General features: G+C 37.6%; 2 protein-coding genes and 1 long non-coding RNA gene across 3 annotated transcripts; 1 reads left to right on the top strand and 2 right to left on the bottom strand.

The window, feature by feature from the left end:
* The first annotated feature begins 12 nt into the window (after positions 1-12).
* LOC119652973 (NAD(P)H-hydrate epimerase) lies at positions 13-7,271 on the top strand. The gene is made up of 4 exons (XM_038057380.1): positions 13-170; positions 6,339-6,508; positions 6,573-6,896; positions 6,951-7,271. Exons 1-4 carry the CDS (start codon positions 132-134, stop codon positions 7,174-7,176), a joined length of 759 nt encoding a protein of 252 aa, XP_037913308.1. The 5' UTR covers positions 13-131; the 3' UTR covers positions 7,177-7,271.
* Positions 7,272-9,282: 2,011 nt separating this feature from the next.
* Positions 9,283-10,357, bottom strand: LOC119652974. The gene is made up of 3 exons (XR_005249626.1): positions 10,202-10,357; positions 9,689-10,062; positions 9,283-9,629 (listed from the first exon to the last, which is right to left on the bottom strand). It is a non-coding gene; the product is annotated as an uncharacterized LOC119652974 (long non-coding RNA).
* A 3,622-nt stretch (positions 10,358-13,979) lies between these two features.
* On the bottom strand, positions 13,980-15,745 carry LOC119652970 (phenylalanine--tRNA ligase alpha subunit). Its single transcript, XM_038057374.1, has 2 exons — positions 14,363-15,745; positions 13,980-14,301 (listed from the first exon to the last, which is right to left on the bottom strand). The coding sequence occupies exons 1-2, from the start codon at positions 15,650-15,652 to the stop codon at positions 14,101-14,103; spliced, it is 1,491 nt and encodes a 496-aa protein (XP_037913302.1). The 5' UTR covers positions 15,653-15,745; the 3' UTR covers positions 13,980-14,100.
* Between the last annotated feature and the right edge of the window lie 190 nt (positions 15,746-15,935).

Below are 15,935 nucleotides of genomic sequence, written 5' to 3'. Positions count from 1 at the left end.
GTGGGTATTTGTTATTGGTTTGTCATTTGCCGGCAGATTGTTTTCTGTTGCTTGGACAGCTGATTCCCCGGCAAGACGTCGTCAAAGTGAGTGTCGGAGGTTAGAGAAGGCGACTCCAATTTACGTTCTTTATGTTGAGTGCCGGGAAAGTTGTTTGCCGAAGTTTCAAAGTAAGTGCAAAGACTGTTGATTGCAGGCAATTGCAAGAACTGTTAATTTTGCTTTTGGAGGAATGAGAAGTTCATAAAAGGGCATGTGTTTTCGTCTTTTTGTGTGGCTTTAGTTTGCTTTGATAAAAGTGCCATTGAAATTCTGCCTTCTTACCATTCTAAAATTATAAACTTGACCTTTACAGAACATGTGAACATCATTCTTGGGGAAAGAAGAATGTTTACGACTCAAAATGGTTCAGAATATTTTCTTGAATGAGAGGAAATGTCACCAATATACACTGTCAAAAAAGTATTCATCTGTTCACGTTTTCCGTGATTAACTCAGGATTTTCATAACTAAATATAAAAGACAATATTCAGTTCATGTGTTCAATTATTCTCTATTATCTACCTTTAAAAATAAAATGAAAAATAAGCACTCCGTTCTTAATTATAATAATAATAATCGTTGGTGCAACAATCCATATTGGATCAGGGCCTTGAAGTGTGTTAGAACGCTTCATTTTAAGACCGTAAGGGTATACTACAGGACACTGTAGGAGGCAATATCAGCATTGCCCTCGCCCAGGATTATTACCCTGATATGATAAAAAATAAAAACACGAAATAAACGTTATCATTATACATAAAAAAAGTATTCGTCTCTATGCATTTTCTCTTCACATATTACCAGATAACGGTATTTACCATAACATTTTGGTGCGTAGTGAGTCGGCATCGCGTTGTAGTCTATTTTTGTTGTTAATATTAGCTTGTAATCGGCTTGGCATTGAATTTACGATATTTTCTGTTGTACTTCTTGAAATGGTTCTCCATTCATCCTGAAGAGTAATTCCTAAGTCATTTTTGTTTGAAATATATCTGTCCCGGATTGCATTCAATGTGTCCCACAATTGTTCTGTAACGTCTACATCTGGAAACTGTGGTGGAGTTTCCAACCTTTTTGGAGTGTTTCGGGTCATTATCTTTTACTAAAAATGTAATCTGCAGATAGCCCCATACTTTCCATACCTGTGTGAAGATGAGATTTGGAAATATTATTATAGGTTTTATGGTCCATATTCCCATCGAAAATGTGCAAACCAACTACCCCATACCAGCAGCGATCCTCCTCCGTGTTTTACTGTAGGTATTAGATTCTTTTCGTCCATTTCACAGTTTTGTTTCCCCCATATTTTTATTTTACCGTCCAATGTAAATATATTGAATTTGTTTTCATCTGTGAAAACGAGTTTTTTTTCCAAAAGTCCAGGGAGCGATTCGTGTATATTTTTGCGAACTCAAGCCGTTTTTTGTTGTTAATTTTATTAATGTACGGTTTAACGGAGCTGTACGTCCATGATATTCAGCCTCATGAAGAACATTCCATACAGTTTCATCCGATAAGGTTTTCCCTACCTCTTTCTTCCCTCAGCAAGTATTTTTGGCGCGAGTTGCCTGTTTTTTTTTTTTAATTTTTCGCACTATTTGCCGTTTTTCACTTCCAATTAATTCAATCTTCGGGTGTTTTGACACTTTCCTGTTTTCAGACACCTTTTGATTTGATTATTTCTTTGAATGTACGACCTTGTTTAAGTAAATTATTTACAATTTTTTGCTCTTTCATAATTGTTTCTCGGTCCTTGCAATTCATTAATTATTATCTCACAACCTTTGAAATCTGTCGCTTTAAGATATAATCCTAAAAGGACTACAAGGGAATGCCGACTCCCTACGCATCAAAAAGTTTTGGTAGGTACTATTGTCCGGTAATATTTCAAGAGAAAATGCATAGAGACGAATACATTTTTGATGTGTAATGATGATGTTTATATGTGTTTTTGTTTTTTCTTTGCAACAATGGAGTGAAGTGTTGTTTTTTCATCTTATTTCTAAAGAATAGATAATAAAGAAAAATTGATGACATGAATTGAATATTGTCTTCTTTATTTAGTTAAAAAAATTCCGGAAAAGTGAGCAGCATACTTTTTGACATACTGTATGCATACACTCTCAAGTAAAAGAATAGCCCACCGTTAAAATCTTCAGTTCTAGCTGAACTTTAGAGTTTTAGATTAAATTCAAATACAACAAAACAGTCTAGTCATTATTTCTAAAACGTATTACTTGCCAGCGGTTTTGAGGATGTTGGGATACGAAGATCGTGCTGGCCACTCCAATATTGGAACGTTTTTACTATTGAAAAAAACCTTTTACGACCCGTGATATATGAATTGTTGTGATATACTGTGGAAAGAACATGCATGTTTCGATAATTTACATTCACGGATCACTGACTTGATCCTGAATCATATCGGAATACAGTGAGTAAATTCAAATCCGAACACCGTCGAACGAAGCATATAGCTGTTTAGAAAGGGCGTAAAACTAATTAAACGTACTTTTTATAAGAACGTAATATACATCCAGATGGTCACAAAGTGAAGAAAATTGGCGAAAAAAACATGAAAAAAAACAACAAAAAATCTCATTTAGAGCAAATTACAAAGATAATGTAAAGCTGGAATTCGAGCGCAACAAAAATTTTGCGAATGCGAAGACACATACATTAATATTTTTAAAAAATCCATGCCAGTGCAGATAAATTAGTTACTCGTCAAACATTCAAGATATATCAAGATTACACCTCGAAACCGTGGAAAAAAATTGTCTGTAGATGGACGAACCCTCTTCTCGCAATCCCCGGATTACAATATTATTGAGAACCTGTGGGATTACATCGATGACTGACTTCGCGAACGTTCCATTTAGAATAAAAAAACACTTGATTAAACGTTTTCTCGACGAAGAATAAAAAAAATTCAGCCGAATGTAACTAAATCTTGGTAAAGGTTTTTTAATTTTTCCCGATTGTTTTCACATTGTCTCCAACAAGCTGTACCTTCTTGTAGTGAAACAAAGTACATACACAAGCTTTTACTCTCTTTCCGGCAACTTACGTATTTCTTCCGACGGTGTCCAGATTGCTATTTTGCTGATTGTACGCCTTGCTTTTATTTCTGTGTTCTTGTGGTGTCCAGTTTCAGTTTAAACCTCCTATCTGACGGCTATTCAACATTTTTTAGTTCTTTCACAGATCATGAAAATTAAAACTATAACCTTAAGTCGATTTAAATCAATCTTTTTTTGTCATTTGTGAAACGCATTTTCCGTTTTTTTAAAGTTTTGTGTGAAATAAAACCTTATTGAAATCAATTCAATGTCTGTCTGTCTATCACACCTGGTTTATTCGGAAACGGCTGAGAACGTGTGAATCCCTCCAGATATAGCAAGTGGCGCCAGTTTGTGTTGAGTTTAGGGAGAAGGGGATCCCCATACGAGGGGGATATACAATTTTTTCTCAGAGGATATGGTCATGTGGGGTATCAAGTTAAAGGGAGTGAGGGCCCAACATTTGAGGTAAAAAAAGTGAAACAGTTTTTGTTCTCAGAACATATTCAACCGAAAAGTCTGAAAAAAAAACTACAACGGTGCATCTGTATGAAATCTCGACCTCAAAATACATTCCATTCCGATAACGGTTCAAATAAAGTTAATAGACTAATAATATTCAACCATATTTTAGAAATTTACCCGAAAATCCCCCTGAATCCAATTTGAAGCTTACAGTTTGGCATCGTTATAAGGGATAATACAGGGCATCTTTCTGAAATTGAAGGCAAACTAATTATTATTAACAAAATTATAGAAGGTGTATTTCACGTAAATTGCACTCTAAGAGGTGTATGACGTCATCATCATATAAAGTGAACATGAACGACAGTGCACATGGGGACATTTTAGTTTTTCTTTTTGAACTTTTTTAGTTATTTCTATATTAGTGCCAATTACTCGAGGCAGACATGGGTATGTACATGTATGTATGTGCTAATAAAGTTAGCGACTGGTATCCAATATGATAGACATGTGTGTACTAGCGGTATCTAATTTGCATACATTGCTTTTGTGTACGGATAAGCTTCCTTAAGGGGGGGGGTAAGGTATGTAATTTTTTTTTTTCATTTTTTTTTTATTTTCGAAATTCAATCCGTAATATCTGAAGAATATTGTGTTAAATTTTCAAGTCAATTGGAGCAAAATTGACGAAGTTATGAGTATTTTTATACCTGCCGGATTTTTGTACCTATACCCGAACCAACCCCAACGCCCCGAGCTGAAGCTGAACGACAAACCAAAAAAGGCAGGATTCTTCGTAGGCAGGAGCAAAAAGATGCATTAGACATCATCGATGATAGCAACATCCTCTATGGACCTGGCATTGATGACTCAGTGTGAGGTATGTCGATAAAATTCGCTTATAAAGGTTTTAACTAGATTTTTTTGTGATTAAAACTTTAAAGCGTTTTTCCCACAACTCACGTTTTCAAAGTCGGTGCCCCTGATAACTCCAAAACTACTGCACCGATCCTTTTGAAATTTTAAACACTATTTCTGTACATCATTTACGAGGTAACGCTGTCGAGTTTTTTTTTTTTTTTTATTCATAATTTTGATTTTGCAATAACAAATTAGCCGATTTTTTTCCACAAAATTGTGTTTTTCACTTTAAAGTGTTCGAAAAAATGAAAAAAATTTGGGAAAAAAAAAACTCGACAGCGTTACCTGGGGAAAACTATTATCTAACGAATGAACTTTGATTTTTTGATTTCAAATGATCCAGCATCAAGTTATGAGGGGCACCGCAATTCAACTTTTTTTCGAGACACGTCCGAACAATTGCTGCCATTGCCGTATTTTTTAATATTTCTTTGTAAAAATTTGATGAGACATTCTTCGAATGTCATACTTTAATGTACCATTGGTTGAGTAAATAAATTTTAACTGTGTCGTTAGAAAAAAAATCACAAAAACATGGCTTTTTTTGTACGATTTGCCATTTTTGTTTTTAGCCCGCTCTAGCAGTATTGGGTGCTGTTTTGAATCATTGTTACTCATCAGTGGCAATGACGATACCTCAACGTCTACATTAAATACGCCTTACAGCGACAAGTGAGCACAGAGGGATGGAGTCAGTCTCCTTAGTGTGTGCGATAAATGATGAAGCGGAAACACATAGCGTTACTCCCTATAACCCAGGCTTTTAAATCAAATGGTACGGCCAAAGTATTAAACATGATTAGCGCCTTTTTAAAAAGTCGATTCAAAAGTCTTTATTTCTTTGAAGCCATCAAAAACCTGAAAATAAATAAAACTACGGAAACCAAGAAATTAGGTTCTTCAAGATAACAGGATGAAGCGAATGAAGAAGGGCCTAAGGGCTTTTTTTAAAATTATGTATAATAATCATAATGGCTGGCACAAACACCCAATTTAGATCTAGGTCTGGAATCATGTTAGAATGCTTCATTCATAATTTTTGATTTTGGACAATATAATTCTGATAAGGTCGCATTTGTAACGAAATTTCCGATCGATTAAAAAAATAATAGTTTTAATTGCTGAATTACAGCCAAATATTACGTTAAAGTTGGCGAGTTAGGTTAACTCATGTTCATACTGCCTGTTATATTTTTATAGCGCATAAGGTTAACAGTGGTATCCTCAGATACAATGTGGACATAATAATACTTATAGGAATTCTAACTGTATCAAATTCGGAAATTTACTGACATTATCAGATCGATGGCGGCATCAAAAGTTTGTTTAGTTTTGTACTTTTAGGCTTGCCCTTTATTCTTTCTCACTTCTGTTCTGCTTCTGTGTTCATTTTCATTTGTAGAGTAATGAAATCATTAGTAAGAGTAACGAATTCAAGGTAACTAATTCAGTGACATGATCTACGTAGAAGGTAGCTCCTTGAATTAAACCCGGAAATCTAGTATCGGAATTCCATAGCCTTTTGGTATTTTAATGTTCTCTGAGTAGGTATTCAGAATAGACGGGATATGGGAAGGGTCCTCATACCCCATACTCCATACCCTCGGAGATTCATGTCTAATATCTATGTTAGTTCAGGGACGACAAAGGAAGAAGTTTTTGGTTCCCTAGTCAAGGTCTAGCATGGGAACTAGCTTCTCTCTTAGTAGAGAGGGCGAGTATTTTTTAACTTTGCGTTTTTGATGCTTTGTTATATTTGTATGTACATACGTGCTTGAAGATTATAATATGTATTAACTTTGCTATCAGAATTATTTTCTAAAATTGTTTGAAAATGTCCAATTTCAGAGAGTGTGTCAGCCACGCTTCCTCAGCACAATGAAATATTTGAATCAAACCGAGGCAATAAATGTGGACGTTGAGCTGTTCAATGAATACAAATTCAGCGTTGATCAATTAATGGAACTAGCCGGGTTAAGTTGTGCTCATGCAATCGCAAAATGCTATTCCGCTGAATCGTAAGTCTTATCATATCGAAAGAGACATTTGACGACGAACGAAATGTAATTTTCTTTGAAATAGACACAAAAATGTGTTGGTTTGTTGCGGTCCTGGAAATAACGGTGGGGATGGGTTAGTATGTGCCCGCCACTTAGCCCTTATGAACTACAAACCGGCAGTATATTATCCCAAACGCACGGACAAGGAGTTATATAAAAATCTAACTCATCAATGTTGTTCAATGGGTGTGGAAATTATAAACGAATGCCCGTCAATTGACCAAGCAAAAGGACAATATTCATTGATTGTTGATGCGATTTTTGGCTTCAGTTTTAAACCGCCAGTGCGCGATGCATTTGTTCCAATTCTGGATTTGTTGAAACAAAGTGGTATTCCTATTGTTAGGTAATTATATTTTCAAATGTTCAAATTTCAGGTAACAGCTATTTAATTTTACAGTGTAGATATACCGAGCGGTTGGCATGTAGAGAATGGACCGTCTGCAGATGATATTCAACCAAATCTGCTAATATCATTGACAGCACCGAAAATGTGCGCTCGTCATTTCACTGGAGAATATCACTATTTGGGCGGCCGATTTGTGCCGTTTGCGTTACAGGAGAAGTATCAATTATGTTTGCCTCCATATCATGGAACTGATACCTGTGTCAAACTATCAGGATAAGAAATGCGTTAGAGATTAATCTGGGTGCATTTATTACTTGTTTTTTAATTTGATATTTTATACAAAGTCTTAATTAAAGGTTTTGATTGGTGGAATATAGTGTTTGTTATATAGCACTCTTTAACAATTTTATATTAATTTAAAACATTGTTGAGATTCTAAATTTTCTGACCAATGACCGAAGGAGAAAGAAAGCAAACATCATAAAAATGTTGTGCATCAAACACATTTCTTATCTTTCTAATAATATAATCTCATCTGAACAATTGATTTTTTGTTCTGTAGGTAACTTGGTTACGTTTTACTGCATACTGGTCGTCAGAATACTTTTGCAATAAACATATTTAGCCGTTTTCTATCAAATCATTTTTGTTTTTCAACCAAGTTCGTACTTTTCTCAACTATACTTTTCCAGGAAATTTCTACAAGGAATTCTTTATCAACATATAGTCCATGCTCGATTTACACCAAATACTCTTATTTCGATATCTAGAGGAGGTGGCAATAACGAATATACTATCTCGTTATTCCCGCCTCCTCTAGATATCGTTGTATTTATAAAGCACACCAAGCCATCAATCTGCGAAAGACGTAATCTCGAAGTCAATCGCCCATTGGCTATTGTTATCATTAATTTTAGCAAAGCTCTAGCCCCAGGAGTTCCGCTATGATTGCTTGGACTTACTAAAATGCTTTTAATGCCCTTATCCTCTTGATCTGTCAAACAACATCGTTTGGAGGATTTGAGTTATCAGCACTATGCATATTTATCAACTTATGTTATAAATTTTCCACGCTTAGGTCGATCCGTCTTAGATGTTTTTTACCTAGTGAGTAATCAAAAGTATCGTACTTTAAATCATGAGCAGCTTCAAAAGGAGGATGGAAATATTCTTAAAAGTTTTATATTCGAATATTGATCAACCTTCTCTATCATTATCCTTGATTTTGAGAAAGCTTTCGATAGCGTAAACAGGGATATCAAAAGGGAGGCATTCCGGGGAAACTAATACCTATTATCAGAATGACATATGAGGAAAACGTGCCGTGCTGCATCGAGCTAAAATTTCTGAGGTATCTGAGATCGAAGCAGAGTTTGACAACGTTGCATTCTGTTACCGATACTGCTCATTTTCGTTATCGGTAGCGCTCCCCATGCTGCTTTGTTCAGAGGATATGGTGGACTTCAATGAACCAATAATATAACGAGTCAATTGCCTTGGCTAAATTGGCTCGATTTGGAAAGGAGGCAAGCACGGGCGGATAAATACCAAGAAAATCAAAGTTTGCAGTCTGACGAGTCATCGCATTCTTACATCGGTGAATTTGTTTATCTTGGTAGCGTTGTTTCTGCTGACGATGGCATCGAGCTTGATTTTGTTACTTAAAGCATTGATCGCGGTGGATCCATATTCGCTGTATTATGTTAAATCTAGAAATGGAAACATCTCAACTCCAACATTAAGTTGATGTGTTGATCAGAAGGTGGAATTGCCAGCGGAGAGGTCACACATGCTTTGCCATTAAATGATGGTCGATGAGTGGTCTCCCTAGAAACACACTATAGGAGGAGCGTAGGCCTCTTGTGAAGAATTGGAAGGAGCTCAAAGATATTTCGGCGAATGGGTACCGATGACCCGTAGACGTTAAGCACGTACACACTATACCACATTTAGGGGATTTTTGAACCATGTACAGATATTCCATTGTCAATGGCGCGGCAGTTAGGATACATAGACTTTTGTCTTCTTGTCTGAATTCTTTGTTCAGAATCCTTATTGTCCTTCTCATTGTTTGCCAAGTGCCACAATGTCGGTCGGATTTTCGGGATTAGTCCATTCGTTGATGATCCCATTATTCACCGCTTGAATACATCTACTGTTTTCTCAAAACTTTTTATTTGGCTATGTTTTGCCTCCGCCTAATTGGAGAAATTAGATTTTATAATTATATAATTATAATTAGATTTTATAATTATTTGAATTTACGATCAATGGGATGATTTGAACTCCTGTCGATATACAAAGATCTTTGGGAAAAAAGGTAGTGTTCTTATTGTCCCCAAAAAATTTGCATACTATTTCATAAATTATCGCCTGAACAAAATCGAAAAGGGTGAAGTTTATCTGTAGGAAGAGGAAGAGGCGGACTTTAATTTCATCTTCAACTCTCCAGTTTCAGGTATTTTCAGGTACGAGGATTCCTCTTTCAGCAAAGAATCTGGAAAAGAAAATCTTTTGTTTGGCGAAAGCAGGCGGTGTAAGCAAGTTTATGCAAATAAGTGTACCACTCCACTCCTGTTTCCTGTTAACTTGCTGGTAGTTAGAGCTATGCATTACAACCATATGTATGTCATTTACTTCACCTGTGAGCTATTCCGTTTCCTGCACCAATAGAATATTGGTATTAAATGTGGTAAGTTCTTGCAAAAGTTTTCCGCAATGTTTCCCATTCTATTGAGTGTTTTAACATTCTTAAGTAGTGTTAAGTTAATTTATTTCGTCTTATTTACCTTATTTGTATTAATTGATAAGTTCTTTTAAATCTAAATCTTCAACTTAAGGCTGTCCGCTTCCACTCCTCTCTAACCCACGAAACTTACATTTATAACCAGGAGAATCCTCCAATATTATGACAGGCGGAACATCGATGGAGGATGTAATTCGTCCTGGATCTTCCCTTTCGATTGCGTCATCGGGTCCGAAGTCTTACGACTCCACGTGCACGGTCAAGCCATTCAAGTACAGTTCGGTCTGTTAGTTACGCCGGTAGAGGCCGCGTGCACCCGGCCACAAGTTGAACTGAAAACACCATCCGCGTATCGGCAAGTCAAACGGCATCATCAGTTCAACTTCTGACGCGATGAAGTTGCGGATACTATTGTCGCTTTAGAAAAAATCATGAAATGTGGAGCAAAAAGTAGTGGTTAATGGAAAACACGTATTCTGACATTAATTTACTGAACGAATTGAGAGTGAGTTCCAAGGATTGACACAATTATCTACGAATGGAAGAAAGTGTCTACCTGCAGCTGTTATCATTGGTTGCTCCTGGGAGTCAACACCCGGCACACAGTAGATCTACTATAGGCAGTACCACAGTAGATCTACTATAGGCAGTACCCTTACAAAAATGACCCCACTTGCGAATGTGCTTGCAGAAGCTTATCTGTACACATCAGAGACGCTAAACAAGGAAAAGGCATAATCTTCGTCAAATCGTATTGGTTAGAGAGAGATCGGTGAGCTTTTGCTATTCTGGTACTACGGCGTGCTCACCCATATAGCAAAAAGTTGTTTCACGCATTCACTTATACATAAGCAAAACCTTGCCAATCTCACCAATACATTGCCAAGTCCGGGCGGTATGTCAAACACAGCTGATCGGGTTTTCTGTACATTTCGCTCATGCTCAAGGGCAAAACAATTTGAAATCGTGTGTACTCGCACTAATTTCCCCCCTTGAGGGGCAAGAGGGAGTGAGGTAGCTGTCTAGTATCTAACTGTGACCCGGCACTGAAGAAGGGGACAAGTTGTTCCCCAAATATCGATATATGTCAAACAAAAACCACTACTAGCGACGGAGATAGTGTTGCGTTTTAATTTCTTCACCTTTTTGCCTGAAACACCGTGATTGACTATAACATTGAGGTTCTCCTTTCAGTAGAGTTTTGAAGACATTAAGTTTTCAATGTTAAAATCACCGTAATGCACTTGTAAAAATAAAACCTGAAACCTGGGAAGCTATTGCCACCTTCAACCTTAAAAAAATGTTATTTACGAATTTTTCTGCTCACCGCTTTGGTCGTCACGTATATTTCTCATAGCGGTCATAGCGTTTTTTTTATTGCTTGAAATGATCCTTCGCACTAATCTAAACTTCTTTTGTAAGTTTATTCGTATCATCTGCATCAGGTCTCCGGAGTAGTTTCTGGTCATTTGAACGCTCAACACTGTAACCAGGAACTTCGGAGTAGATTGAAGATGGACAGATATGTCAATGACTTCATTACAGCAATTGTACTTACTTCTTTACTGTTCACTTGGGTGCTCCAGTTTTATGAATTAATGAAAAATATGTAACCAATAAACACAAACAGACGAGTACTTAACACATGTAGGCACTAAAAATCTTGTCCAGCTTGCCATATATCGTCGATGAGTGCAGGATGTGTGCATAATACAGTTGTAATTCCCAAAAATTGTGTTTTATTTTTTGCAGTGTCCACGAACCACAGAAGAATGAAAGAACATAGCCGAAGAATTTGAACATCGATGGAATTTCCCACACTGTCTAGGAGCAGTAGACGGGATGCATGTCTCAATAATCCCGCCCCCGCCAGAATGTAGCGGATCCGAGTTTTACAATTATAAAGGTCAACATTGTATGGTGTTCTTGAGAATAATGGATGCGAGTTATCGATTCATCATGTGCGATTTTGGCACAATGGCCACGTATCTGATGGAGAAGTTATACAGAACACGGATTTTTTTAATGTATTGCAGCCCGGTATACTGAACATTCCACATAAAGAGAATTTTAAAAATTTGTTCACAACTTTATCTTATGTATTTGTTGCGGACATTGACTTTCTCTTGCGAACAGATATATTGAAGCCATTTAGATTTGCTGATATAAATTCTGTGAATAGAATAGTACACAACTACCGGGTTTCTAGAGCTAGACGTATAGTGGAGAATGTCCTTGGGATCTTAAACACTCGGTTCCGAATATTTCACATGCACGCATATTAATATGCGATGCCCAAAAAAAGTTGAATCAGTCGTAATGGCACCATGCGTTCTACACAATTTTTTGATTAACACGTCTCCTCCGATATCGATAACATAAGTGCCGGGATACTGAATTATAATTACCAGCATGGAAATATATATGGTTTACAGCGAACAAGTTTTGGAAACACCATTACCGCATCGAGAAATGTTGGAGAATGTTTTATCAATTATTTCGTCAATGAAGGAATGGTTGAATGGCAGTTGAACTTCATTGATTGAAATTTAATATTAACATACGTTGTACCTATACCGCAACCTGTGTACTCATTGACCAGGACGGAGAATAAATTCTACACAACACTAAAATAAAAAAATTAGCATTTACATTTAGTATAGGCAGAAAAATCCTTTTAAACAATCTACTGTTTGATATAATAAAGTATAACATGAACTGTTTTCACAACACTACGCTTAATTTTTCATTTTCACTGCTATCATTATCAGAATGTATGTCGCTCCTTAATTTACGGGTTGTCATTAAAAGGGCAAGTAAGCGGAAGTACCATAGCTTCGGTTTGTGCACATCATCGAAAGATGAACCGGTTTTTTTGGATTCCCTCAACTATTTCAGGTCTTTTCGATAACTGCTTCTCAAATTATTAATTTTCTTCAAAACAGTTGGTTTACTGCAACTTCCATCCACTTCTTTCCACACCTCTGTCAATCGGGTTCATGCATGCTCTTTCATTACCCTATCGTTATGTTCATTGCACTTCTCTTTCCGCAAACAACTTTCACTTTTGTCTACATCTACAAATTCTTCCAAATACTGATTTTTTTCTTTATCCCGGGAACTACACGCATGAAAAACAATTACCATATGCCCTTCTCTAACATGCTCGCTCATTGCCTACACCGCCTATTGCCAATCTTCAACCCATCCATGTACCGGTTTTCCTTATCTCGTTTCCGTTTGGCCGAATTATTTTTCACAAATACGGACCCTTCACGCGTAACTGACTGGATGTACATGGATGGCGAGCTCTGAAATAAATCTTTGATGCCCCTTAGTGAACAAATCTACTTAATTTGACGGCCCCCGCATTTGCAAGTCTAAATATTTTCGCACTTTGGAATGGCATTTCCAAATCTTTATCTACGAAGAACAGGTCAGCGTGAGTTCATAGTTCTTTATTATTTTCCCATCATCATTGTCGTCTCGAAAAATTTTCAACAGAAACTGTATTTGGAAGTGTTCGTTATGGACATGTCTGGAGGTGTAAACGTTGTTGAGATACCTCACCTCCTTTTCCGATGAAAAATGTAGACATTCAGAGTGACGGTGGCTAGATGAGTAACTTGTATAGATTGAGTTTCGTTGCAACCAAAGTTCGTTTAGGTGAATAATCCTATCTAATTCGCTAGACTCAGGGAAGATCGGACTAGATAGAGGCTAGATGTCTTTCCAGATAGCATACATCCACCGCGCAAATGTGGAGTAGTCTACAAGTACATAGTATGATATGAAAGACGCAAAATCCACGACGACCAGGAGTCAGGGTTTCGGTCATTTGTCGTTCATTTTGTACCGTAAAGCTTTTTCCCATTGATGAAGTAGTTGTTTGTTAACCATTTTCATAGCTGCGGTTCTGGTTCTGCAAATGATAATTGGGATCTCTTTCTTGCAAGTTCATTCACTTTCTTATTGCCGGAAATATTCACAAATTCGTAGTGGGAAGTCGGCAAGACTGTCTTTGAAGCTACTGCTCCTTGAGTTGGTACCATATTCTAATTGAGATAACGTCGATGAAGCCTTCTTACTAGCAAACCAAAGATCAATTTGAGAACCCAGATAAATCATATACGCAAGTATCTTCTAACTTCGCCTGGCCTTCTTGGGCAACTAAGAAAGAAACATTTCAAGAAAATAGGCTAAATGTTATCCAAACATATTTTATCTCTGTCGCACGTAAGCGACACTCAAAACCTCATGCAGTGGATACTTGATATATATTTGTGTTGGATTCGAAGTCCCAATTTCAGGGGAGATATCTATACAAAAAGAACATTCCACAAAATAAATCAATTTTATTGATCGTTTTGGAAAAGCCGCCTCAAAGGCGAAATCAGGCTGAACAATTCCAATGAAATTACTTTTAAATATATAAATAACATGAATTCTTTGCGTTTATCTTTCTAATCGACAAATCGGGCCCTCCTCAACCATTTTCAAGTCCACTTTCGGTCCAATTAGATCTCGAATGTTGTTAATGCCGTATTTGATCATAGTTGGCCGTTCAAGCGACAAGCCCCAGGCAATTACGTTCACCTCTGGCGGAATGCCCATTGGAAGCAACATCTCAGGTCTGAATACACCTGAATTTCCCACCTACACAAACAAAACTTCTATTAACTCAGATGGAATGGAAATGTAAGATAAAACGTCCTACCTCGATCCATTTTCCTAGGCCGGGGTGGAAGCAGAATATTTCCATGCTAGGTTCAGTGTATGGGTTGTAAGCTGGCTTGAACTGTAATTGGGTGATACCCAATTTCCGGAAGAATTCGTACAAAGTTCCAATTAGGTCCCCTAGAGTCAGCCCATATCCGGCGACTACACCTTCAACTTGATGGAATTCCGCCAGATGAGTTGCATCGAGTGTTTCGTTCCGGAACACTTTATCTATACTGAAATATTTGACGGGTTTGAATCCGTCGGGGTTGTTGGCGAGTTTGTAGAGCATCCGCGCACTAACAGCCGTTGTATGCGTGCGCAACAAGTTTTTCTGAGCTTCTTCAATCTTCCAATCGTAGCGATAGCCTTGCGATCCATATCCTCCTTTTGAGTGGACTTCCTTGACTCGTTCGAGATACTCCATTGGGAACTTGTGGCTGCTACTTGGTTCGTTAAGGAAGAAAGTGTCGTGAGCATCACGGGCGGGATGCTGTTGCGGTTGGAAGAGAGCGTCGAAATTCCAGAAGGATGATTCCACATAGTTGTTTGTAGGCATCTCGGTGAAACCCATTTCAAGGAAAATCTGTCGGAATTCAGTTCGTACCTTGAGTAGGGGATGTAAATGACCTCGTTCTGGTGGTGCTCCCAGGGCTTCGAAGTTGTACGCCTTAAATTTCAAATCTTTCCACAAACCGTTCGCCAACATATCTACAGTGAGGTCGGTCTCAAGTTTCTGAAGTTTTGTTGAGAATTCGGGTCCCTTGGACAGGATGAAACTTTTAGTAACGATTTCTTGCAGCAACTTGCGTTTTTTGTACTCATTCTTAACATTCTCTGGGATGCCTTCACCCTTGCCTTGACGTATTTCAACCAGATGGGTTTTAACAATATCATCGATTTTATCCACCTTTTTCTTCACCACTGGCGGGGTAACGGATTTGTCTACGAAGATCCATCCATGTGACATGGCCTTGCTGAAGCCCACTTTTGCATTCGGTGATGATTTCATCAGCTCGGCTTGCGATATTCCTTCCGGTGGAACTGCATTATAAACAGCAGCCTCATGACTACCATTCTCTGCCACATAAGCGCCTTCTTCTGTCAATGCCAGGGTTTTCCGCGATGTGGGCTCGGAGGTAACCAAACTTCCAGTTGCTTCTATACTTTTTAATGCACCAATGATCCGCTGATGGTCCTCGTTCAGTATTGACACCAGGTCCAATGTGTTAACTTTGTCACATTTTTCCAGATGCAGAAGAATCCTCTCCGTTAAGTCGATTTGCATCTTAGCAGGAACTTCACTAGCGATTGGTTTAGCGACAGTTGTATTGATAAATCTTTTCCGCTGAATGCAGACTCGAAAGCTACCGGTCCGCACAGCGGTGCGCGAATTCAGCTCAAGTGTCATTGCTCATATGGGATTGCATATGATTATTGTGAACTGATGCGTTGAAGAGAATTGAAAGGCGCGATTTTATTTGAAAGAAGTTTTAAAATATCGGCACTTTGAAATCACTAAAGTCTTACAATTTTTATGCTTATAATCCGGAATATTTTCGTTTCTCGTA

Source organism: Hermetia illucens, chromosome 3, assembly GCF_905115235.1.
Source record: "Hermetia illucens chromosome 3, iHerIll2.2.curated.20191125, whole genome shotgun sequence".
Lineage (NCBI taxonomy): Eukaryota > Metazoa > Arthropoda > Insecta > Diptera > Stratiomyidae > Hermetia > Hermetia illucens.
The sequence above is the reverse complement of the archived record's forward strand: the minus strand, read 5'-3'. Positions and strand labels throughout refer to the sequence as shown.